Source organism: Phymastichus coffea, unplaced genomic scaffold (genome assembly GCF_024137745.1).
Source record: "Phymastichus coffea isolate CEN01 unplaced genomic scaffold, Cenicafe_Pcof_1.1 PCOF00046, whole genome shotgun sequence".
Classification (NCBI taxonomy): domain Eukaryota; kingdom Metazoa; phylum Arthropoda; class Insecta; order Hymenoptera; family Eulophidae; genus Phymastichus; species Phymastichus coffea.
The window spans coordinates 1,892,967-1,917,523 of record NW_026706857.1 but is presented as its reverse complement, the minus strand read 5'-3'; the positions used below and the strand labels follow the sequence as shown (position 1 = coordinate 1,917,523).

At 38.1% G+C, this 24,557-nt stretch overlaps 4 protein-coding genes across 10 annotated transcripts in view; 2 read left to right on the top strand and 2 right to left on the bottom strand.

Moving 5' to 3' along the window:
* LOC131664896 (uncharacterized) overlaps nt 1-4,756 on the top strand; it is a 94,111-nt gene extending 89,355 nt beyond the window's left edge. Inside the window, exon 8 of the mRNA XM_058936342.1 lies at nt 2,097-4,756. The gene's annotated coding sequence lies outside the window, so the exon portion shown is untranslated. The remainder of the gene's footprint in view (nt 1-2,096) is intronic.
* Nucleotides 4,757-6,397: 1,641 nt separating this feature from the next.
* LOC131664872 (protein pigeon) lies at nt 6,398-10,792 on the bottom strand. 2 transcript variants are annotated; one of them, XM_058936297.1, is made up of 10 exons: nt 10,437-10,792; nt 9,963-10,099; nt 9,545-9,902; nt 9,202-9,461; nt 7,974-9,124; nt 7,563-7,901; nt 7,278-7,492; nt 6,986-7,189; nt 6,806-6,877; nt 6,398-6,713 (listed from the first exon to the last, which is right to left on the bottom strand). In XM_058936297.1, the coding sequence occupies exons 1-10, from the start codon at nt 10,492-10,494 to the stop codon at nt 6,643-6,645; spliced, it is 2,865 nt and encodes a 954-aa protein (XP_058792280.1). In that variant the 5' UTR covers nt 10,495-10,792; the 3' UTR covers nt 6,398-6,642. The 2 variants fall into 2 exon arrangements, with proteins under 2 accessions (XP_058792280.1, XP_058792281.1); XM_058936298.1 differs by having other exon boundaries at nt 9,728-9,902; nt 10,437-10,789.
* Nucleotides 10,793-11,252: 460 nt separating this feature from the next.
* Nucleotides 11,253-19,230, top strand: LOC131664826 (spastin). Of its 3 annotated transcripts, none has more exons than XM_058936220.1 (9): nt 11,253-11,466; nt 11,993-12,255; nt 12,379-12,928; nt 13,302-13,472; nt 14,062-14,439; nt 15,162-15,550; nt 15,624-15,955; nt 16,083-16,393; nt 16,467-19,230. In XM_058936220.1, the coding sequence occupies exons 3-9, from the start codon at nt 12,412-12,414 to the stop codon at nt 16,628-16,630; spliced, it is 2,262 nt and encodes a 753-aa protein (XP_058792203.1). In that variant the 5' UTR covers nt 11,253-11,466; nt 11,993-12,255; nt 12,379-12,411; the 3' UTR covers nt 16,631-19,230. The 3 variants fall into 3 exon arrangements, with proteins under 3 accessions (XP_058792203.1, XP_058792205.1, XP_058792204.1); XM_058936221.1 differs by lacking the exon at nt 11,253-11,466 and adding an exon at nt 11,509-11,813; XM_058936222.1 differs by lacking the exon at nt 14,062-14,439.
* Nucleotides 19,231-19,322: 92 nt separating this feature from the next.
* LOC131664827 (nucleolysin TIAR) lies at nt 19,323-24,420 on the bottom strand. 4 transcript variants are annotated; one of them, XM_058936223.1, is made up of 5 exons: nt 24,047-24,420; nt 23,648-23,941; nt 22,832-23,454; nt 21,534-21,830; nt 19,323-21,371 (listed from the first exon to the last, which is right to left on the bottom strand). In XM_058936223.1, the coding sequence occupies exons 3-5, from the start codon at nt 23,420-23,422 to the stop codon at nt 21,069-21,071; spliced, it is 1,191 nt and encodes a 396-aa protein (XP_058792206.1). In that variant the 5' UTR covers nt 23,423-23,454; nt 23,648-23,941; nt 24,047-24,420; the 3' UTR covers nt 19,323-21,068. The 4 variants fall into 4 exon arrangements, with proteins under 4 accessions (XP_058792206.1, XP_058792209.1, XP_058792207.1 ...); XM_058936226.1 differs by having other exon boundaries at nt 24,059-24,420; XM_058936224.1 differs by having other exon boundaries at nt 24,063-24,420.
* Nucleotides 24,421-24,557: the final 137 nt, after the last annotated feature.

The window sequence follows — 24,557 nt, the reverse complement described above, 5'->3', positions numbered from 1 at the left end:
AGAGAGGGAGAGAGAGAGGGAGAGAAAGAGACGGAAAAATGAGAACGGGCCCTTTTGCTTTTCGGCTGTAAAGAAGTAATTTGCGAGTGTGCGCGCGCGGGACATATATTGTTACGAGATTTATTGGGGAATTATGCTTGCGAGAGGTAATTTCGCTAATTACTGGCTTTCAGAGGGCTCGCTTAACTGTTATTATGCAGATTTATAAACGCCCGGTCGTTGTTCTTGAAAACTGCGCGCCGGACGTTTTTTTTTTGTTTTTTTCGTTTTTTTTTTGTTTTTGTTGTTGTCTTCGGCGTTCGCTCGCCGAGCGAGCAATCAAAGTAACGAGCGAAAGCGACGCAGCGCGAGGCGTCGGGCTTTGCATACAAAAGCTGGAGCGCGCGGCATCATCGATACGCGGTGTCGCCAATCATCATTGCCGTCGTGGTGCGAGCGCCGAACAATCGTGGCAGGCGTGGATAATAAGCAGCGTGTGTGCCATCGCGCGGCCCATTGTGCGGAACACGTGCACGGCGCGCCGCGAAGTGTGCGCGAGTGCTTTATGGGCATTCGGAGAAAGACCTTCTTTCACTTTGAAGCCCCGCCAACAGGGAGAGAGAGAGAGAGAGAGGAAGAGAGAGGGGGGAGGGGGCTCTTCGTACCACCCCCTCACTCTCGCTGTCGTGGGCTGAATTATCCACGCGAGCTCGTTTGAATAATTGATCGACGTCGTCGCCTTTGGCTTTTCACCTGGAAATCTGTGTCGTTACGCCCCGCCGAGATGAGGCTTTCATTAATGCAAGAACTCGCCAGCAGTCGAAGCCGAGTGGACGTATCAAGTCAGAGAGAGGGTTTTAATCAGATTAATAGCCCAGTTCTTTTCCTTCCGCGAGTTATTTGCGCAAGTGCTGATTGACCGACGGGGAAAGGGAGCACTTCATTTTTCGGCTCAGTGAAGAAACTTCGGGCCTCGGTCCGTCCGTGGCTCTTGAGAGCGAGATAGACAGTTGTAGATTTATATATATATATATATATATATATATATATATATATATATATATATATATATATATATATATATATAAATCTACAGGAACGAACAATCTACAGGAGTAGGCTGCAATCTGTACTACTTTTGTTCTCGACGCGATGCTCTGAGAGTCCGATGTGTATTAATGCGCTTGAATGAAGTCATTGAAAATCCATTTCCTTCGCCGACTGGCGTTTGCACCCGTGACTAACGTGCAAGATCCCGTGCTGCCGCTGCTTTTCGGGCTACGTGATACGAGATCGAAAAAAATAAAGAAAAGAGAAAGAAAAAAGCACCAGCGAGATAAAAGAAGAAGAGCCGAGGCTGCCGCGGAGAGAAAAGAAACGATGCTGCTGCTGCTGCTGCTGCTGCTGCTGCTGCTTCGCAAACAGAGCGTTGTTCCCTCGCGAAGAGTCAGTGAACCCAGAGAGGCTGCACCCTCGCTGCGCGCTCTTCTTCGCGGCCTCATCTGTGTTTTGGCGGTCGATGAACCCTCCGTGCACACACACACACACACACGCGCGCGCGCGCGCGCGCACGCACACACACACACACACACACACACACACACACACACACGTACACTGATCGATTGCCGAGCAACATTACCCGATTCGGATATATACACGCGCCCAGCCCTATTGCAGTCGCTCGCATGCGGAGTAATTTCGGACGATGCTTTTTCAATTTTATTTTTTTTTATTTCTTGGCGGGAAGCTCATTGAAAAAGTTGCGATGCTTCAAATATTTGCACACGCGTCCTCATAAGATGTAACGTAGGAAGGTGCATGAAATCGCTTCGCCGTCGGTCGTCGATTGCTTTGCAAAAGGGAAAAAGGAAAGAGAGCGAGAGAGAGAGCGAGAGAGAGAGCGAGAGAGAGAGCGAGAGAGAGAGAGAGAGAGAGAGAGAGAGAGAGAGAGAGAGCTCGGTAATGATTGAACCACGGCCTTTATTAAATTACGGGGAATTACAGCGCTTTGCGTAATTCCACGTGAAAAGGAAGGGGAGACAAGGAGAATATCGACATTACACGTTGCGCCCTTGAACTTGCAGCTAATCAATGTGTAATTTTGTTGTTCGCAGATTCGACGTAGCGGAGCCGATCTCCTCAGACATATACCGTGACAAATCAAAAGTGTTTCACACAGCCAGAATGAACGTGAACGAGCGAGAGAAAGAGAGACCGACAGCGAGAACGCGAGAAAGAGAGCGAGAGTGAGAGTAGAAATTCATGTAGAAGAAAAGGCCAGAGTTAAAAGCAGGTAGAGGGAACTACGGCGCACTCTTCAAACGCTTCTCGACAAGCGTGAATATTGTTCAACTGAGTCGTCGTCGTCGTCGTCGTCGTCGTCGTCGTCGTCGTCGTCGTCGTCGAGCTTTACATTTTAAGCGCAGCGCTGTATATCGAGAATATGTCATACCTCTGTGCTTTTTTTTCGTAGATTCTTGTTTTTTTTTCTTTTGCGCGTGTCTTCTCAAAACGTATCTATTAATTAATTATTATTACTTGTTACATGTATCTCGAGTCATATTATATGTACGTAAGTCACTTTTGCTTCCAACGATAATATTGTGTGTGCGCGAAGAACGAAATGAAGAAAAAAGAAATATTTTTTTTGTTTTTGCTGGATGTGCCGCTGAAGATTGAGGGATAAGATAGGCTCGCAGCAAAGTTGTACTTAGAAAAGTGCAACGACGATATGATGTTTATTAGATGCGCGTAAAGACTCGAATGCCATATATTTGAATAACCAAGTTATTGTGGTTGTACTTAAGTCATACTTATTAGATTTTATTAAGTTTAGATCTATTTCGGATAAAACACACACATACACCCCCCTAATTATTGGTGTTTTCTCATTAATTGCTATCGATAGCGATATCTACATGTGCTTAGGCGAATCTTCTTTAAGGCTGAATTATTAAAATATCGCACGAAAAAACTCTCTTATCTGTCCATTTTTCATCACCTCGTCCTTCCTTAATCGCTAAGCCTTTTTTTTTAATCATTTTTTTATTGTGATATATTCCTTGAGTTTTTCCTTGTTTTGACATTCCATTGAGGTGCCAGAAATATCTTTAGCCGTAACGGTCTCGAGCTGAAATGTTCATTTGCAAGTTATAACGATAAACTGGCTTCTTCTTTGCTCGTATTTTAAGCTTCAAATTAAAATGTTTGTCATTCACCATCGATAGTTGGATAGCTCCTGAGTGGAAATTTTCGGTGTGGCAAGTCCGACGGAAATAAAAGGAATTTCGAATTGGAAGGAAAGAAGACAAAGCGCAGCGTTGTGTCGAAAATGATCGGCGGTAAAGAGGCGTAGTCTTTGCCACGTAGATGGGGGTAAAGACAAAGGCGTGCAAATCGTTTGTCAACATTGATGGTGAATGACAGAAGAACACAGAGAGTCGAGCGCTCGGCGCGATTGGTGATTTCTCTCGTATCCTCGATACTTTTATAAAGTATTCCGACAGAGGCCTCTAAGATTGAGACATCCGTGTGACTGCCCGGGTCTCGGTCTCACTTTTTTTGTGATTATCGCATAGAGAAACACGACGAACGAGTATAACGCGTAGGCTAGGATTATTATGTTTTAATTTACGTGATCTATCAGCTACCGCTTTAATGTGTAGTCGCACGGAAGCTGACGAACGATATATTACTGTGGACGCACGATGAGCGCAGAAGCGCGCGCGCGGCGTCGCAGCGTTCCGTCAATTGACTTTTCTTTCGTCTTGCAATTGTGTGTCGAAGCAAGTTGGGGGACACTCCGTGGAAGCGATGCGTATCATTTCTCATGATCAAGTTGGCCGTGCCATTGCGTTTTGTTAAGGGGAGTCATGAATAATTCGATTCGTTGATCCACGTTTAAGTAGAAAGGACTAGAGCAAAAACCTTTTCGTGTGCTGTAATTTTTATCGGAATACGTCAGTGACACAACGTTTATCTCCAAGTGGCCTTAGGTGCAATTCTGTCATTGAAAGAGTCTATTTTAGCGACGATCGATGTAATTGTACTTGCAGAAGCAACGCAGATCATTTTTTGTTTGTTTTATTTCTCAATGTGCTGCAGCCTTCATTTCTCAATGATTTATATCGACAAACATCTATTGCGAGGACTTTGCGCATGATTGTACGTGTATCATATAAGTTTATAATTTTTTTAGCTCGTAAGTTCAGAAGCATAGTTTATATTATTATATCGCATACAAGTATCATAACTTACGTATAATACGAAGGAACGATTTTTCTTTTGTGACGAAGGCACACGGTCCCCTTTACGACATTTCTGAACTCGGCTCGCGACATAGTCGCCTTCACTGGGCGAATATTTCTCGTATCAACGTTCATCGGCAGCCCTATTTTGCCGCGATATGACTTTTCAATTTTCTCTCGCGTGGCTATTTTGTTTTTGTTTTTTTTTCTCATTTTTACTTTCCGAGGGGGTTTCACTAAGATCTTTATTAATCGGCACTTTTTATGGTCTATTGTTAGTACTTGTTTCCGTTGATTCTTCTGGGCATCTGTTTTATGATTGATACTAATTCAAATACATCATCGCGGCGAAATGCTCAAGTGTAAGGGTTGAGGACCGTCTGTGCCTTCGATTGCTCGTTAGCACGATTTTTTAATTGTAACAACAGCAGCATACACTTTTGTGATTTTCATAAGCAATTGTTCAGTTTTTATACTTTCAGTAATGCTTATCTAGATTAGCCTGTGTACCCTAAAGAGTGTTTCAATAAAAGACAATAAAATTAAACATGACAATTTTTTATCTTTACCCTACACATTGTTCACGTACGATTAACATTCCTGCGAATATTCATTTACATCTAGACATTGATATCAAATTCATATCAAATTCATATCAAATTTCCAACTACAGACGAACCGGAAACTGCATATAGCAATCTACTAAATACTATTAACTCTATTGTCGATCAAGCAACCTGCGTTAAACAATTTCAAAGGAACACTTGTATCACAAAAGGTATCCTGTAATACTGAAGAGAACTTATAGTATGAAATATGGCGGAAAGCACCCAAGAATAGCGAATTAAATCATGAACGCAGAGCTTACGAAAGTCTCAAGAAAAGTTATTATAGAGATGTAAAAATCAAAGAGGAATTATTTCAATTTAATAAATATGGGGTAGGAATAGTAAAAAATATCTAGAAATACATAAACAGTAAATTAGACAAAAATAAGATATAATTAATAATATACAAGGGTTCATGTACTAAATATACAAAGGAAATTGTTAGTGTATTTAATGAATTGTTTAGTAAAGTAGCAACTAAGTTAGCTGAAAAAATTAATAAGAATTGTGAATTTGCTTCAAGTTTACCGCCAAGAAATCATAGTAACATATACTTGCAGGATACAAATGTAGTTGAAATGCCAAAGATCTATTTCTTAAAACTATAGGCTTGTGGAATTGATGGAATCTCTACTAAAATACTGGAAACTCTGAACCCGTACATGAATTTGCCACTTGAATGTATTTATAAATATCGAAAGCAACATGGCTCTCTACATTAAAAATCGAAAAAATTTTATCTATTGAGGGATGAAACATTACTAACGAACTATAGATCTATATTTCTGATTTTTAACATTGCTAAAATATTTGAAAAAATATTACATGATAAATTATACCAATTCTCATCAGAACTTAAAATAATATCAAATAAGCAGATGGAACTTAGATAATTAAGTTATAAAAGACATAGATGAAAATAAAAAATGGTAGCTGTTTTTTGGATTTAGCCAAAGCATTCGAACTGTCATATAATTTACTGACCATCAATACAATCTATGTAAATTAAATATTTATTTAGTTGATTAAGCAGTCTTTCAGTAAAATTTATTGGAAGACATTGTATTTTTTTCTTGAACAGGTAAAACAGGTTGTCATCATGCAGCACAATTCGAAAACGACAAAGTTGTTGCAGTGCTATTAAAACTTAGAGCCGACGTAAATAATAGATAATAGTCGCAAGTTAACTCTGTCGTATTTTATAAAATGCTGTTTAGGAGATTAGAATCAAGCTGATAATAGAAAATTTGTAATTTTCATAAATTAAGTAACGCGCCGCCCGGGCATGTGAAAAATTGCTATTTGAATCTAGAGATAAACCAATTTCACAGCAAAATCGAAAAAATTTTTTGTAACATACATCTTATGAAAAATTATTCATATGCAATCGATCAAAAGTTCTACAATGAAGTAAAACGGACGAAGAACGTCGATTTCGATTTTATTTCATTTAAAATTCATTCCTTCTTTTCCGAAATTGCACGAATATATTTTTATTCTTACTTAGGCTTTTCATTTCCAGGATTTTTTTGAAGTAGTGAAGTAATCAGTGTATTCGCAGAGTTGTAAATTTATTATGATTCAACAAAGGATTAATAACAAAAGATAACAATTCATCAATAATAAATACACATAATACTTGTTACAGAAAATAATAAACAAATGGCATGTTATTCTTATATAATTCTTAAAGAGCGTAACGAACGAAATCGATGGACGGCGTTAACAAAAAATTCATTACAACAAGTCAATAAAAGCAACGTCAGGTAAACCAGTATAAAATATATCACCAATATGTTATCACTTTAAACGAAGTCTTCAGTTGATGTGACTGTAGCCTCGATAAGCAGTCCAAAGTCGAGCTCTGTAAGGCTAGCTGTGCGCGGAACCCGGGAACACAAGAGAAAAAAGTGTTACACGTTAGCAAAAAGAGCCATAAATTCGCGATCATAAAAACACGAACTTTACCTTTGGCCGTGAGTAAATCAAGGAACGTGTCAAGTGGAGAAAGTCGGTCGGTAGAGGGGAAAGCCGATATTCCTAAAGTTCAAAAGAAATGCACATAAATACATAAGAGTATATCCTCGCGCGGCACAAAAGGACTCCCGCGCTCGGTAGCGTGAATGGACCTTTTGAAATCTGCCTTACCGTTATGATGATGCCGATGCTGCGGAAGTCTGCTGCGCGATTGGGATAACTCGCCGGACAGAGTGTTTGCCGCGTGCTCTCTCGCTCTCAGCATGAAGCTCATGGGATGTAGCCATTGATTTAGCAACCGTTTCGCTCGTGTTCGCGGCAATAGACGTAGAAGCTCCAATTTGCGGGGCACGTTTTGCTTTGTATCGCCAATGTCTGCAAAAAGAATATGCTCACGGTCACACAAATCATGCCCATCTTTTGTAACAAATATTAATCATACGATCGCTTCATCGGTACTCACCAGCCATAATAATTTTAGCAACGTCGACTTGAAGTTCAAAAACAGAATGTTGGACGTATTGTAAAAACATGGAGTATTTCACAGTTCGGTATCCTAGATAAGTAAGAAAAGACATAAAGCCTTGAGGAACAGGAAATGCAATACTTTCAGTCGCATAACGATATCTTTCTAGCAAAGTAAACATCAACCATCGCCTTGAATCTTCCAACTGATCTCTGCAATGAAAACCAATGTTTGATGGAAAAATGTGATAAGTATTCTTTGCTTATAAAAATATAAACCTACATTAGACAGAAGCCTCGTTCTAGTTCGACTCTAGAATCAACGTTCGCTGCTTTACAGAGCATCTGGCATAAAAGTCTTGAGGTTTCGAGCTGCGAAGAGACATGTCTCGTGGACATGGCATGTACGTGTAATGGAGTGCAAGAACCTCTTATACGCCCTATAGAATTTTTTGTGCCGTACTGAAGTAGATGCAGAGACAGCTCTCGTAAATTGACAGCGATAATGTGTTCTTGTTTGGAAGCTGTACAGCTTTCCATTTCGATAAACGGCAAGGCTGAGTCACTGTATTTATGACGGCTTCCCATAAGTTCGCCGAGTGCGGCAGTGGTTACAGTAAAGCTAAAATTGAATAACATTATTAGATCCTAATTTATTATAATGACTGATAGCAATAATTATTTGGTAAATAACCCTCCACCCGGTGACATTGGAGTGCTGCATCGGGACAAGGCTTCAGGTTGGTAACAAGCCAACGACACAGCCAATTTTTCTGCTATCTGACTAGGCTTGAATCTCGGTAGCTCGTCACTCCTTTTACTAAGTAGATCCCATAATCGTGTCCATAGATCACTACGATATGGCACCAACCGCTGCTGCGGGGACAATAACATGACTGAAGTATTCCATAGTTTTTCGTGGCTTAGAGTCACGGTGAATTCACCGATTTTTGCTTTAAAATTTGAACACTCATCCATGGTAGTAACTGGTACTAAAGATAATAGAGGTACAGCATCAGAAAGCAAATTTTTTTGAACTATCGAGTGTGCTCCACTTATTAAAAACTCTTGCATGATTTTAGCAATGTCCAAAGCACGAGGCTTTTCAGCTATGACCGAGATCAAATCGCTTACGATGTCCAGGTCGTTTTTGTGGCTTAAAAAGTAGTGAAGAATACCGAGGCGTACTTCAGTCGAGTTTTCTTTCTTAAAAACGTCAATAAGAAAACTAGTAGGTACATTCAAATAGACTAGATCCAACGTAGGTAAATCTATCGTTAGTATATTGCAGCTGCTACCATTCAGACTCAAATCAGCATCGGCATTCACAGAGAATTTGGTTTTGACATCGTTGCTTTCGTTGTTTAAAGTAAGAAGAGGTACGAGGTAAGAAGATTGCAGAGGAACATTTGTAAGTGGACCACAGAGGATATGACAGCATGGTTGATGATGGAGTCCAATTTCTAACAGATGCGTGAAACAGTCTTGAACGAACACCACCATGTGACTGTCACCATAGAGGGCAAAGGTCGGTCTCATCAGTTTGGCACGAGCCCAAGGTATTGTAGGTACGACGCAATGTATCACACAGCTGTGATGGAGTAGTGTGATAGAGTAAGCAAAGTATACTGTATTTAAATCACTCATTGCAGACTCCAAAACGTGCTGCGGCGGTTGTACTGGTCGGTAGAGGTAGTGATGACAAACGCAAACGATGCCTTTGTAATCCGAGATCACTATGAGATCGAGTGAGCAGTCGTGAATTCTTAAAGGAATAACGTCGTCTTCATAAGTACCGCAATTATCAGAACTTGGTGTTTGTGGTAAATTTAATGGAATATTCAACTGTAACAAAATTAAATTAATTTTTTAACGTATAAATTTTTGAATAAAAAATTGAAAAAAATTGCATAATTACATACCACAGTTTCATGGGGAAGATCGTCGTGAAACTGGAAACCGCTAAGTGTAGGAGAAGCACAGGGAGGCCTGTGTTCTTTGTCAACAGAAACTTCGGTGAATACACTGACTGCCGCTTTTCTGTGATGGATATGGTAAAGTACTTGATTCGTAGCATCCCACTGTGCCCATATGAAAGATTTGACTAACGTTTCTTTTTTTAATTCTTTTATTATATATATTTCAGATTTTGGTTCGTAAAAAACAGTGTGCATTTGGATATCTGTAAGTTAGTAAAAAAATATTTGTCAATCACAACTGCAAATCAATTTGTTTCTATATTATAACTATTTTTTTATTACTAACATTCTTGATGAACTAAAACTAAAAGTTTATCTAAAGCTTTAGATGGTCTTTCATTGTACAAAAATTGTATTCTAATTTGTTTTAATTTATCATTTTCTAAAGTATGTACTTTTGTTTCTTCAGTCTTAAATTCCATGATATAAGCATGATAATATTCAAGCTCTGTATTTGAATATGTTTCACCTTCAAATGCATGGCCATTATTTTCTGTTACCTTTTCACGGTCATTTTCCTCTTTAACTTCATTTACTATTGAGTCTGATACCAATTTCTGTTTTATTACATATCCCAATAAAGAACAATATTGATTAACTGATGCTTGAATTAAATTCAGTGTTTTAGAAAACCTGTGTAAAACCTGAAAATTGATATATAAGGTTTATATTCATTAGAAAAATAAAAATAATAACATATTTACCTGCAATTCATCCTTCACCCTGTCATATCTTCCTATCACAGAATAAGATTTATGACTTTTGCCTAATGATATAAATTCTATCCATCCAAGTAATAATGAACCATCTTTCTCTTGACCAAGAAGTTTCCATTGTTCAGCTTTATAGAAATATGAATTGGAGCTTTAATACTAACTATTTTAATTTTTATTATATTTTAAAGGAACATTGAATACATGTTCAATCAAACGAATAATTTTAACCCCGTTAGCGTTTTGAGGATTACTAACACTTTTTCCAATTATAAAAAGCCGATAAATCATCATAGATAAGAACAGTCTATAAAAGTGTCAAACAAATAATCGATAATTGCGTATATAAACGCTATATGGGGTTAACTATGACAGTATGACCACAATGTATTTAATAGAGCTCATTTAAGCACTTTTTAATTATCTCGAAGTCAAGGTTAATTAATAAAAATACAATGTATTTACCTTCAGAAGCTTGTTCATCTAAAAGTAGGCATAATTTAGCAGCAAGATTCTCCTCCATTCTATCTTGTCGTCTGCATCTATGCTTCCATCATTGTGTCAGCTGCCTTATTCATTGATGTCACGTCCTTGCGTGTGCGCCTGTAGTGTAAGACGTAAGTGTGTGGCTTTGGCGCGCATGCGCTGATGTAACTATACGAGGACGATGCCAAACATGGACAAACAATACAAGAATTATAAAAAATAACAAGTGGGATAACTGTTGCCATCGTTATTGTGTATTTTGAAAGTAGGATATAACTGCGTTTGTATATAATATATCTTTATCTGGTTATGTTAAATTATTCTGAAAAGTATTAATGGAATTGTAAATTGACGTTTGATGTTAATTATTAACATTGTATTTTCATGTATTGATGTTCATGAATTATTTAATGGACGAACATAACTATGAAAAATGAAGAGGATTATATAAACAAACACATTTCCAAGAAATATTGTTCTCACATGCGCATTCAAACAAAATTTAAATTTACATATACCTTTTAACAAGCAGATCGCCCATTACGCAATCCAATATCATTCAATCAATTGTCAAGTAGGTGTCTATTTTTTAATGCCGCAGTAACAACATATTGAAAAGATGAATATTCAAAAAGTATCTTGATTATCTACGCCTCAGTAAGCTGTTTCATATAACATAATATGGCAAACGAATCTGCACAATAATACCGTGAGATGAAATATAAGATGATCTTTGTTAAGATGACTAGTCCTCCCACCACCTAATATAGCCACGCAGTTATCGCGGCGCGGGATGCGGATTTTTGTGCAGTTCACGCTGTTCACAATTGCGCGCGCTTAGAGAAAAGCGGTCGTCCCTGGTAGAGCAAAGTAGCTCGTCGGCAGAAAATTATCAAGAGCACTGTTACGTTCGTGCCGTTGAAAAGCACTTCGGCGTCATCGTATTGCACGCAAGTCGGGACGCTATACATTGCACCCAGTCACCTACTGTCCATCAAGCTAAGGCAAAGTGAGTGTGTCGCCGATCAAAGTGTTCGCGCCAATATCGCATGCGAAGGGGGTGGGATGGGTGTGCTCTTTCTGCTGTATTTTGCGCGTGCCCCTACGAAAATCACCAATATAAATATATAGATCTTGCTTGGGTACGTGATATTATTCAGCCGCAGTGTGCGAACTATGATGCTCGCGGTGGGTTGGCTTTTTGCGCACGTCGTTTGGCTGGCGCACCGAGACAATAGGTGGTGAGAGAGAGAATCGCGAGTAACGATCCACGAAGGGAAAAGAGGGAGAGAGTGAGTGCGAGGAGACAGTAGCAGAGCAGACATAGAGAGAACGAATATCGAAATTCGATCACAGGTATCTGTCACACTCAATACTTCGCTCTCTCTCCCGCTCACTCTTTCTATTTGCGTGTATTTTTATCCTTTGGCATGCGAATAGTGGCATAGCAACAAAATCAGTGTCGAATATACTTTACGGTTTGCTTTTTGTCATTGTTGTTGTTGAATTATAATTCACTCAACTCTTAATTAAAGGGACGGTGGCGGCAGTGTCGGCGACGGTGGTAACGGAGAATGGAAGGTGAATCCTTGCAAGGCCTCGCGGAGGGTCGAGTAAAATCCAGCCTCTAAGGAGAAGTAGCTCGGCGTCCTCGGCGGGACTCAAAGAGCAGCAAGCCGATATCATCTCTGGTCTGCGCTCGCGTCGGGGATGTCGCAGCAGCAAGTCTCAGCCGGCTCACTCCTCGCACCGTCCGCGCTCAGTATCGCCCAAAAGATCATCTTATCAACACCTTGCAGTACGTTGGCCTGCTTGTTGACACTTGCTTCATTCGAAACTTTCCGTTTGACTGTGCACTTCGTGTAATCATGCTATTTTTATTCCACACCCTGTCTCCTTCTTTTTCCCGAATTTTGTAAAGGCTCAACAACAAAGGCTACAACAGTCTTGGGAGATGTCTTACAGCGATGGTGGAGGCAGTGGTCGTTCTTCACGTAAGGGTAGTAGATCTCCCAAAAAATTACGTGTCACCAAGGCTGATAATAGTGACAAAATAGTTACAACTGTTAGTTATGGTCATCGTCATCACCATCACCATTATCATCGTTCCCTAGAAGCGCAACCATCTTCGGTGCACAAGAAGAATCTCTATATTGTTTCTTTTCCATTGATTTTTTTGTTCAACATACTCAGAACTGTTATCTACCAGTTGTATATGATATTCAAGTATATCTATGCCTCCACCTCACATTTGATGCATAGAAAGCATTCTACTAGAAATACCTGTCAGTTAGAGATAATAGTTGATAAAGACAATAGTAATCATAAAAGCGACAGCGAGGAAATGTCACAAAATACAAAAAGAACAGGACCTGGTCCTGGAGACCCACTCCTAGCTAAACAGAAGCATCACCATAGAAGAGCATTTGAGTACATCAGCAAAGCTCTTAAAATTGACGAGGAAAATGAAGGTATTCATAGTTTTATGTGCATGTAAAGTCAAATTTACCTGTGCTTGTGCTGATGATTCCTAATCTTATCATTTTCTAATCTTAACATGATAAATGAACTAGAATCTTGTTAATTTTGAAATGATATTTATGAATATTTCATTTTAATTATTTTGGAGCTTAATTTCACATAAAACTTTTTCATTTCAAAAGTAATTCTTTTCATGGAAAATATCTAAAAGGTATTTGATGTAGGTAGGTAATGAAGTGTCACTTGGACAAGGACACCATGTGCACATTCCTTATATGGCATTGAAATGGAGCTATCTTGCTACTTTTAGAGTGAGTACTTTTAAAAACAAAGTCATATAAGGGACTTTTTTTCCAATTTCAGGACATAAAGAAATGGCCATTGAACTTTATAAGAAAGGAATTAATGAGTTGGAGAAAGGCATAGCAGTGGAGTGCAATGGAGGTCGAGGTGAGGTTTGGGAACGAGCTCAAAGACTCAACGATAAGATGAAGACTAATTTGGCAATGGCCAGGGACAGACTTGATTTTCTCAGTATGTTAATTTTTCTATTCCATGGCTTGTACTTTAGTTACATAATGTGTAATATTACCTGGGAACTGTACTGTAGATTTGTTATCCTGTAATTGTCATAGCTTTAATAATTGGCTACCACTAAATAGATAAATTGCACCATTCTAACACATTTATACACTCATAGAATTAATTGCAGTCAAAAATAGTACAGGTCTCAGGATCTGTAAAAAAAATTATTGTTTAGATCGGTTTTTCAATTTATTCGTATATAAATGTGATTGCATGAAAAGTTAAATTTTTCTAAATTTCTTAACTTACTTCTTTTTTTAAAACTTTACTTATACATCTTGATGTTTTTCATGTCATTTGCTATAACAAACTAGCTCAAACTAACATGCCAACATTTTAAAAGATTATTTATTTGATTTTAAAAGAGTGCCTTAACGAACATGGTGGTAATTTAAATTCTTCATTGTAATCCATTTATTAAATATACAGCATATTAAACACAACGATTAACCACCATGTTAAATCAAAATTTAATTTAAAATTCAGTCGCGGCATGGCAGTGAATTTTTTTTTTTTTTTGGTTTCATTTATTTTGTAGCAAGTGTGTGTGAGCTGAAAAATCTGGAAATAGCGGGAAATAACGAGGTAGTATCGAGTAAAAAGCATTGCAATGACGAGCAGCAGGAGCAAGAGCAACAAGGCCACAAAATTCTTAGACATCGGCGTAATAATACGCAAAAAAGTGTCATGATTAGCTCTCAGCAGCCAATTACCGATGCGAATAATACTCAAAAACACAAAAACAATGCACAAACTATGAGCACCTTACCGAGTACGTATAAGCAGCTTTCCAGGCCCGGTATGCAGTATTCGCGTACTAATACTGCCGCTACTTCAGCTACTGCTGCTGCTACTACCACTACTATTAAGACAACTAAGACTATCGCTAAGATTAATCCAGCTCGCACAACCGAAGGTATTGTATCATTCATTTTTTTTAAATTTTTTTCTCCCAACAGGTTGTTTAAATTAGACGTATAAAAGTTGGCTAATTCGCTTAGTTTTGTGGCTTGTATTTGTTTGCTTATTATTGTCGTTAAAAATGTGTTTTAACTATACGGCACTCTTTAATATTACGTTTTTTTATTTGTCGTACTGCTCATTATCTCATAATACATTAACACTAATATTCAGCGCATCCCGCAATTTCAACTTACCTTGTTATTCAATTGAAATCCCTTGATATTTTTATTGCACGAATGAGCAGCGAACGAAAGCGAATAAAAATAAAGTCAAATTGAAGTGAATTTCATTTAGACGCTCAACACATAATTTATATTTACATGTATTTGCATGTGTACGTGCTTGACAACAAAGTGTCACCGTTGACATTATGACTGCCAATAGCATATAGCGGTGCAATCTATCACGCTTAGCGAAGCATGAGAACTCTAGTGGGCTAGTCAAATGAAAGGGGGTTATAACGCTTGAAGATTTTGAAGCTTTCATTAAGAAAAGTTTCCATTCTCAAATCCAGCAATCTCATTTCAACATTTCATCAAATTTCATATTGCTTGCCCTACTAAGCTTCCACAAATCATATACGTATTTCTAACACGAAGCTTTTTGTTGCAACTGAAGCTGAACCGAAAACTTTTTCAATTTTTATTGTATCGAGCACCATTCATCAATTTGCAGCATCGGGTAGGAAGTTTCCAATACCCGGAAGACGTGTGACAGGTGCAGTCACAAACAAAAGTCAGACTTTGCCGCGAAACATGGGTCGTTCACAGCCAGTTTTACCGTGTCATCGAGCTTCCCTCGCCAAACCTTCATTAACACCACCCTCAGTGAAGAGGCAATTGTCGGTGCCAGGCAGTGAGTCGCCAATGCGTCGACGACCCACAACTCCGAATAACAATAACATCAACGGCGCTACCGGAAGCATGACCAACAGTAATAAAGGAACTCCCGTCCGCAAGTTGATACAGCTTAGGGGAGTTGAGCCTAAACTTGCTCAGCTCATCATGGACGAGATCATGGAAGGCGGTGCACCCGTGTACTGGGAAGACATTGCTGGACAAGAGGTCATTTAATTTCTACATTTAAGTTTCACTACTTTAAACAAAAATGCAAATGGACGGTTTTGTTTCTTTTCAGACTGCTAAGCAGGCCTTACAGGAAATGGTGATATTGCCAGCTCTTCGCCCAGAGCTGTTCACGGGTTTGAGAACACCGGCAAGAGGATTGTTATTGTTTGGACCACCGGGTAACGGTAAAACACTGCTCGCACGAGCCGTTGCTACTCAGTGCCATGCCACCTTCTTCTCCATATCAGCTGCTAGTCTAACGTCTAAATACGTGGGTGAGGGAGAGAAACTCGTGAGAGCTTTATTCGCGATTGCTCGAGAGCTCCAGCCGTCGGTTATTTTTATCGACGAGGTCGATTCTTTGCTGAGCGAACGCAAAGATAATGAGCATGAGGCTTCGAGGTAATACGATTTTTACACATTTTTGCTTAAAAGTGTTATAATTGTTAAATTATGAAATTTAACAATTTGAAATTTTCATAATAAAACGATTTAAAATTTTTTAACAATTTAAATTTGTCATTTGTAGGAGATTGAAAACAGAGTTTTTAGTAGAATTTGACGGTCTTCCGAGTAATCCTGATGAAAGAGTATTGGTGATGGCTGCTACAAATCGTCCGCAAGAACTTGATGAGGCGGCATTGAGGCGATTTTCTAAGAGAGTTTATGTTATGTTACCGGATTATCAGACAAGAGTTACTTTGTTGAAACGTTTACTGGCTAAACACAATGATCCTTTGACTGACGAAGAATTAAATCAGATGTCAGTATTGACAGAAGGCTATTCTGGAAGTGATTTGACTGGATTAGCCAAGGATGCGGCTTTAGGCCCTATCAGAGGTGATTGATGAGTTTTTCGAGAACTGGTAATACCAAGAATGTTTCTATTTAATCCTTTTTATCACTTTCATAGAACTTAATATGGAGCAAGTGAAAGATTTATCTTTGAACGCAGTACGCAACATAACGCTGCAAGATTTTATCGATTCGCTAAAAAGAATACGTAAATCTGTGTCTCCAGGGAGCTTAGCTGGCTATGAGAAATGGAGTCTCGAGTATGGAGATGTAAGTCTTTGATTGAGATCCTTGCGTGAATATGTAAGCAAGTTAGTTTCCGCGTAGCGTGCACAATTTTAAAACCTTTAGGAATAATCCACTTATTGTAACTACTTGGGATACCATAAATATTTCAAAACTCCGAAGGTATATTTCTTTGCCTACATATTTTTCAGAAGAGATAAAAATCACGCGCAAGTAGAAACACGTTAAAATTAAAATAAAAAGTAAGAAAATAAGTTGCAGTGCTAATAAATAAATTTTGATCTTGAAGACTCAACAAGCACTTTGAACTACCACATCGCGAAACTTACAAAATGCAACCTTGCACGTCCGCTGGAGATAATAAACAATAACCGTTAAATATGCTGTCATTAAAATAGACTAGACATTTTGTAGAATGTTGGGGAAAAATTTTCTAAATAGGACTTAGAGAAAACGAGTTTTTGTTTTTTTTTGTAAGGCAAGGCATGAGAAACCAGAAAATTATAATTAGTTACCATTAATAAAAGCAGGCTTATCAGATTCGATGCACGGTTCTACAAAACAACGAAACGAATGATATGAATGGTTTCCTATTACGCGGTTAAAAAACAAAGGACGCAATCAATTGCAAGGTATTTTTTATTCAATATATATATATTGTAAATCGTTGTTATGATAATCAAATGCGATAGCGAATAATTGGATTTCATAGTACGAAATTTGCAAGTACTATGAGGCCCCATCGCAATTGATAGAGCGTGTACTTACCATAAATGCATCTGATCAACAGATGCATTTTTTAATTACTCTACAACTATAACTTTAATAACTAGTCTTTATTGGTCTCAATACTGGTCATCTTTCCTTGCTTTGAGCAATACATTTATCTACTCATATTTACATGAAATCCCTACATTGTTATTTCTAAATTTATAAATTGAAATAGAATTGGATCAATTTTATTTTAAATGCTGTTATAAAATAAATTTTGATAATTAAAAATAAGCTTAGACACAAGGAAAGATGTTAGATTTCGATTAGCATACATTTAGAATATTTTAATCTTACATTCCGAAATAATTAAAGTTGGTTAACAAGTATATTATATTATTGTTGGTATTTATTAATTTATTTGTACAGATTAGAGATTCAACTTTATTCGTAGAAGCAAATAAGTATTTGCCAAACTGCGGTGCATATTTCAAGTTGCCATAATCTTTTTTCACCGTAAGATTTACTCACGGAAAAAAAAATTTTTAATATGACGGTAATAATTGATCTTACGAAGCGAGATAATTTTGCATGTTCTTATCATTTGTGAGGAAGAAAGCCAACTTTTTCGTCGTGTTTCGAAAAAGAATACGAGTTTTACAGTACTCAGTGTAGTTTGTAAGCATCGTGATGTCTACTCAGCGCATGTGATAAGGGCGTGATAAATGTAAAAAATTTGATGATGTCACTTTATTTGGTAATGAGAAAGTCAGGAAATCGTCTGTTTTTATGTTAAAAAATTACAAAGTTACCGTGCTTCGCCTATTACAGACTTCTGGGAACTGTTAATTAAGCCTCTAAAGTTAAAGGAAAAGCGAAACAAAAATCAAGTACAAAAGACATGGAAGGATAAAGTATTAATACATTTTCAAATGTGTTAATGTGGTATGCAAAAAAATTGTGTTAATGATCTCATTCCGAGCAATTAGATATTCTTTCTTGTTCTTTTTTTATTTAACGGTGCAATCACTTGCACTGTGACTGCTATATTTTTTTGTAATTTTATATTGCGTATTTCAATAAGATCATATGAGAAAGATAATTAATGTACTTTTGGAAAATAAAAAAGTGCGCATATACAAATTTTTATACGTACAGGGTACGAACATGACAGAACAAATAATCATCTCAATAGAGCGCAGTTCACGTTGTGCAAAGCAAAAAATATCTCATTGATCTACGAAACTTTTAGCAAAGCAACGTGTGTAATGCAAAGACGCACCTTTGGTGCTGTCCAGCCTTCCATACACATAATGGTTCTGCCTTGATCTAATTATTTTGCTACTTTTATAATTCATAGCAATAATAATTATAAAATAATGCGCAAAAGAATCATGTTTAAAGGTGAGCAAAATTGTGTGAGGCAAAATAGTCTGTTGTGAACTTCCTTTGCGTATTTTGTGATGAAGTCGATCGAATATTCGTATCTCTGTTGTTTGTATTAAGTCGGTATGACAACAAATATCCAAAACGACATTCAACCTGTTCTTTGTAAAATTATGTATTATGTAATAAGATCAAACTGATAATTATTGTATCTGTTCCTATGATTGATAAAGTATGTTCCAACGTTGTATTTGTGACAGTTGTTTAAAGTCAAGTAAAGATTTTCTCGAAGGTGTTGCCGGAAAAAGTGTCTTATTATATTTTATCTAATTTATATAGTGATAATTTATATTATGTTCATATCATTAATTAATGCTCACAGATGAAAATGGGAGAAAATATTCTTTTTTTAAATGACTAACTACTTGTGGATTTGCTTAAGCCATATGAAATGTAACAAATTGTTTAATTGGATTGCTCGATACGTAAGTTGTATATACATAGATAAACTGATCCGAAAAATCGACTGTTTATCTTTTTGAACCTTCTACTTTTTAACTTTCAATCAAGTCTTACTTTTTTATTTAACTAGATGTTTTTTAAGTCGTATAAAATAATTATAACACATTTGTATTTTAAATATTTATTCCTTCATCTCATTCAAAGGACAATTTGTTTTTATTATAAGATAACATTATCCTAAGCATTGTCGAGGAGGGCTTTACGCCCTACCGTATCTAAATTAATTTTTATATAACATTCTTCATTTCCGTCACTTTACTGATTCGTATTTGCTCAGTGTTTTTATTTTTTTATTATTTCAATCAATTATCTCATATAACTTTTTCTCACTCGCCATCCTTGCCTTGCATTACAATCAATCAAATTATACAAATTTGAATTTTTAAACTTACTATCTTTTTTACACTTGCTTTGTCTTATAAGAAATCGACAGAGTGGATATTTTATCACCAGTGGCCTCTTTAAAAAATCACGATTATTTTTTTTCTTTTTTTTATGTTTGAACAGTAAAAACAATACTGTACAATAGAATTTAGATATTAAAAATGGTAAGTACTTGGCATCAAATCATAGAATGGCTCTACTGAATATTACATAAGACTGTACAATGCTTTACATGTTTTGCGGAAGACGTTCGATCGAAGTTATAATTTCTAAGTAAAATTCTAAATTTTCAAATTTAACGGAATGGTAACATACTGAAATATAATGATCTGTAAAAAATTAAATATTAATTAGTGACCAAGCTTCGTTCGTCTTTTAGTCCGTAAAAATTGACTACTAAATCTGACTAGCGAAGCTGCAACAAATTATTACTTCAAAATAGAACATTCAAACTTGTCGCTGTACCGTGACTTTTACTTTTTTTTTGTAATTTGTAGTATTTTTATAAAAAATTATTGATTGAATCAATCAATCAGCCACTGGCGATAATGATTCGCAAAGCAAAGGTAAGTTCTAAAGCAAAAACGTTGTCATGTTAGTTTTTGCACATGACAAGGGCCCTGCATACGCGTTTGACAGCGTGTTTTGAAAAATTCTAGCTACATCACAGGCGGTGTATATAGCTATCGTTTCCTCTACCTTATACCTACGCATTCTCGTCTACCATAATCGCCGTTGTCGATTATGAGTGTTCAAATACTCCAAAAAGTCACTGCGTTCATTCGACCGTAAAACAACAAAGAAAAAAAATTGACATTTGAAAAAGACATGAGGGAACAAGGAAAGTAAAGAGGAAAGGGGAAAAAAGAAAAGGGAAGAATATTAAAAAGTACAACAATCGCAATGGTCATATCATACGCGTACATACAATATAGTGTACACCGCACAACGAATGCAGGGCTCTGTATGGGGTATCTCGAAAACAGATGATAACTTGTACCGACGCTTTTTCAACTTTCATTCTTTTTTTCTTTGCAAACAACGCGATAGTCCTATCTAATTTCTACTACTTAACAACTACGTATTACCGAAACAGAAAAGGCTATCAACTCTCATGCGGCTTTCTAGAAAAATCGTGTAAATCGTACTCTAGATCATTAAAAAATAGTTCAGAGCACTTTTCTTTTATCAAACCTGAACAGCATTTCTCTTTGTACTGTCGAACGAACAATGTATAAATATAATTATATGCATACCATACATGTGACTGTGTATGTGTGATCGTGTAAAGGTGCACAACAATTGCGTAAATCAAAAACCGTCAGTACAATCAAGAACGGCCGGTACGAGCGTGTTTAATCTGTTTTCGAGAAATCCCATAGTCAACTATTGCATACAGAACTTTCAGCTGTCATACTTTTTTTTGTTATTTTTTTTCTGATTTGTTTTTTTAAAAATTGCTCGTACCCTCTCATTGCGTGGGATACTGTGGTGGCATGGTATAAGTTACCATTGGTTGTTGCCCTGGAGGCAATGGTGTGGCAGATGTTGGCGGTGCCGTAGCAGCTTGTCCTGGCTGCCACGTTCCAGCGGCTGGTGTAGACATTCTCATGCTATTCATGTATTGAGCCTGTTGTTGCCCATAGTATTGTCCATAGTATTGAGCTGGTTGAAGAAATTGGCCTTGCATTGCTTGTGGATAGTTTGGCGGATACCAGTAACTCATTTGCTGCCCATATCCATAGGCATACTGACCCGTACCTGCTCCTGTTACCTACAAATAAATAATTGCTTATTACAAAAATAGATATCTTTTGAATCAAAATGTGCCAACAATTCAATAAAAAATTCAATGTAAACACAGTTGTAATGAGAGTATTATTATGAATTTTAAACACTCGATCACTTTCTATATATATTATATTTTTCCATTTACCTGTGGTGTTTGCTGATTTGCATTAGGGCCAATACTGTTTGGATCACCATTTTCTTTTCCCCAGAAACATTTAACAATGCTACCATTCACTTCTGTATTATGTGTTCTCTCAATAGCATGTGTAGCAGCTTCCTTTGTAGTAAATTTAATGAAAGCATAACCCTTATCTTTAAATACTCTAATATCTTGTATGGTGCCAAAAGGTGAGAAAGTTTTCGTTATCAAATCTTCTGAAATTCCATTTGTGAATCCACCACAGTAAACAGTACAATTGGTAGGGCTGCTCTGTTTGTAAACCTGTAAAGAAAAAGCATTGCAGCAATGAATCACAATTTCACATTACTAGACTTGGGTATCAAGCTTTTTCGTGTAAAATAAATGATTCAACTCATTAATTTCAGTCAAGTCGTAAAAGTAATAAGTAATTGTCAATGGAGTCTTACGAATTTGCATTCCAATGAAACTTGAATATTCAGTCATTTTTAAACTTCATACTTTATAAGAAATTATTCCAAGTTTTTTCAGTTCACTAAAAAAATATTTATGCATGTGAATGAATAAACTGACAATTTAATGCAGCAGAGTTGAAAGTGGATCAAGAAATATTAAATAACACTAATAAACTAGTAGAATTTGTTGTAATTAGAAAGTGATAAACATACATACAAAACACAGCAATATTGAATAATACTATTATGCGCCTGAGCATAAACAGGTCCTAAAAGTTTAATAAATTAATGAAATTCTATTAACCACCCGTACCGCGTAATTCGTGTTATTTAAAAGTTGGAAAAGAAAAATTTTGAAATTATTTTTTGATACAAGAACACTTATACAGATTGGCTTTCACAAGAGTAATTACATAAAGACTATTTAATAAATTTCAAGATAGGAGAAAAACACTCAATTGATTGAAGCAACATTAAGAAAGCTCGGCACAGGACTTGCTTCTTGGAATCAGACAAACTGTATAGTATTCTGATTTCAAAAGAATAAAGTCAAAAGATAAGCACACAGCACTCATATCTCAAAGAGATGCTTGCAATGGTAAACCCATGAAACGTAAAAGCGAGAAAAAGAGACAGTTACGTTACTATGGCTTCACAAGCTATCGGGATCAATTTGAAAGAGAGTTGAGCTGTGGCTGAGACATGAATATTTGTTGAGCTTTAAACCCGAACAAACCCATCGTACAAGAGGAATGACTGTCGAAGGGATGGCCACAATCGCCAGACAGACAAGACAGTCGTCTCAGAGAGTAATGTGGGTCGGCGTTGTTGGCGTTGATGGCAACGTACCTCCTCGTAGTTAGGCTTGTTGGCGCCGTGTTTGGTCCTCTCGGTGCGTGGCGGTGGTGGCTTCCTGGTGGACCAGTTGGTCCTAATGCTTCGCGAACCGAGCCACTGACCGTTCATTGCAGTGATCGCGGCTTCGGCATCACTCTTCTTCACGAACGAGACAAACGCGTAGCCCTTGCTCTTGAGTGTTTGCGGGTCCCGAACGATCCTGCAGTTGCTTATCTCACCGAAAGGGGTGAAGGCCTCACGCAGTGTCTGCGTCTCGATCTCAGGCGACAGATCGCCGACGAATATATGATGATGATTGCTGGTGTCGAGCTTGGGCTGATTGCCGGGACTCGTGGCCCAGTTAACCTTCATCTCCTTGTTAAGGAAGAGGCGCTTGTTCATGGCGGCGAGCGCGGTCGCCGCGCACTGGTGATTGGTGAACTCAACGAATGCGTAAGGGTCGTTACCGGCCTCACGGATGATCTTGCAGCCTTTGACTTGGCCAATCTGCGAGAAGAGGGCGCATAGCAGGTCCTCCGACACAGTACCGTCGAGATTGCCCACGTACAGCGTACGCGGATTGCTCTCCTCGCTCATGCTCATGATCTCGTCGTTGATCTCTAACTACTGCACACCTGCTCTCGATGATTCAGCCGCAGAGGACGGACGGAACGAAGGAACAACAAAATACACAGCGATCTCGAGTTAAACACGCGCACCAATAAGCAATAGCGCCAGCGGCGGCGGCGGCGGCGGCGGTGGCGGTCAGCGGCGTTGCAACACACCGTAATCCCGTCACCAGCAGCACCCTCAGAACTTATGGCTTACCTAGCAGCAGCTCCTTCCTTCCGTCCGGAGAGAGCGAAAACGCGCAAGCTCTCTCGCTATCTCTTTCTCCCGCACTCTGCGTGCTGCTACGGTAGCGCTCTCTAGGCAATTATATTGCTGCTGCTCACTGGCTGACTGCTGTTATAACACTGCTGTTTGACTGAGACCGGTGCGAAGAGAGCAGCGGCCACCTTTTTCTCTGTTTCTCTCTCTTTCGCTCTCGCTGGCTCGCTACACCAATGCTCGCTCTCACCACTCGATGTCGTCGATGTGTATGCGTGTGCAGCGTTTTCCCTGTAAAACACACACTTTGAGCCGACCTTGTCACTCTGTGCGCCTTGGCATCGAAAGTTCTTTATCGCGTGCGGTTTGCAGGCTAGAGCTCCGCTTCGAACTCACTTTTTTACTCACTCACTTTATGCGAGAACGCACACTCCTTTTCCTCTCTTTCTCTCTCGTTCGCTCTTTTACTCGACAGTTTGTCGGCCAAACGCGCGTGCGTGCACTACTCGACTCGACTTCACGACGACTCACTACTCTCACGAGCACCGCAGCAGTTCCCTACTTTTACTCGGCAATGCCATGTGCATGTGCCTTGAGACTCTTGAGAGCGCGGTTTCAAATCCACAATCCACATTGGACAAGCTCTGATAGTGTAAGTGTATTGCTGCGGCTATCGCAGGTACACCAACGAAACAACTTATCGTTGAAAACGCCAACACCCAGCAACACGTCAGACTAACACAGAAAATGGCCGATTCTTCTAATCTAACACATGCATTCACGTATACGAACAACTACACGTAAATTTACGCTGTATATATGTATATAGATATTCCCTGCATTCTACAATAGAGAGTTTCGCTGTGTAAGACTCTCTACATGGAATTTACTATAAGAACAAACTTCA

Excerpts from the sequence above, each read along its gene's own strand:
- LOC131664826 (XM_058936220.1), top strand. The coding sequence starts at position 12,412 with ATGTCTTACAGCGATGGTGGAGGCAGTGGTCGTTCTTCACGTAAGGGT. Across the intron at positions 15,551-15,623 it reads AAGACATTGCTGGACAAGAG|ACTGCTAAGCAGGCCTTACA; the intron begins GTCATTTAATTT and ends GTTTCTTTTCAG. Across the intron at positions 16,394-16,466 it reads GGCTTTAGGCCCTATCAGAG|AACTTAATATGGAGCAAGTG; the intron begins GTGATTGATGAG and ends TCACTTTCATAG.
- LOC131664827 (XM_058936225.1), bottom strand. The coding sequence starts at position 23,422 with ATGAGCATGAGCGAGGAGAGCAATCCGCGTACGCTGTACGTGGGCAAT. Across the intron at positions 21,831-22,831 it reads ACAAGCCTAACTACGAGGAG|GTTTACAAACAGAGCAGCCC; the intron begins GTACGTTGCCAT and ends TTTTCTTTACAG. Across the intron at positions 21,372-21,533 it reads CAAATCAGCAAACACCACAG|GTAACAGGAGCAGGTACGGG; the intron begins GTAAATGGAAAA and ends ATTTATTTGTAG.
- LOC131664872 (XM_058936297.1), bottom strand. The coding sequence starts at position 10,494 with ATGGAGGAGAATCTTGCTGCTAAATTATGCCTACTTTTAGATGAACAA. Across the intron at positions 6,878-6,985 it reads GCATCGGCATCATCATAACG|GAATATCGGCTTTCCCCTCT; the intron begins GTAAGGCAGATT and ends TTTGAACTTTAG. Across the intron at positions 6,714-6,805 it reads TGATTTACTCACGGCCAAAG|CTAGCCTTACAGAGCTCGAC; the intron begins GTAAAGTTCGTG and ends TTCCGCGCACAG.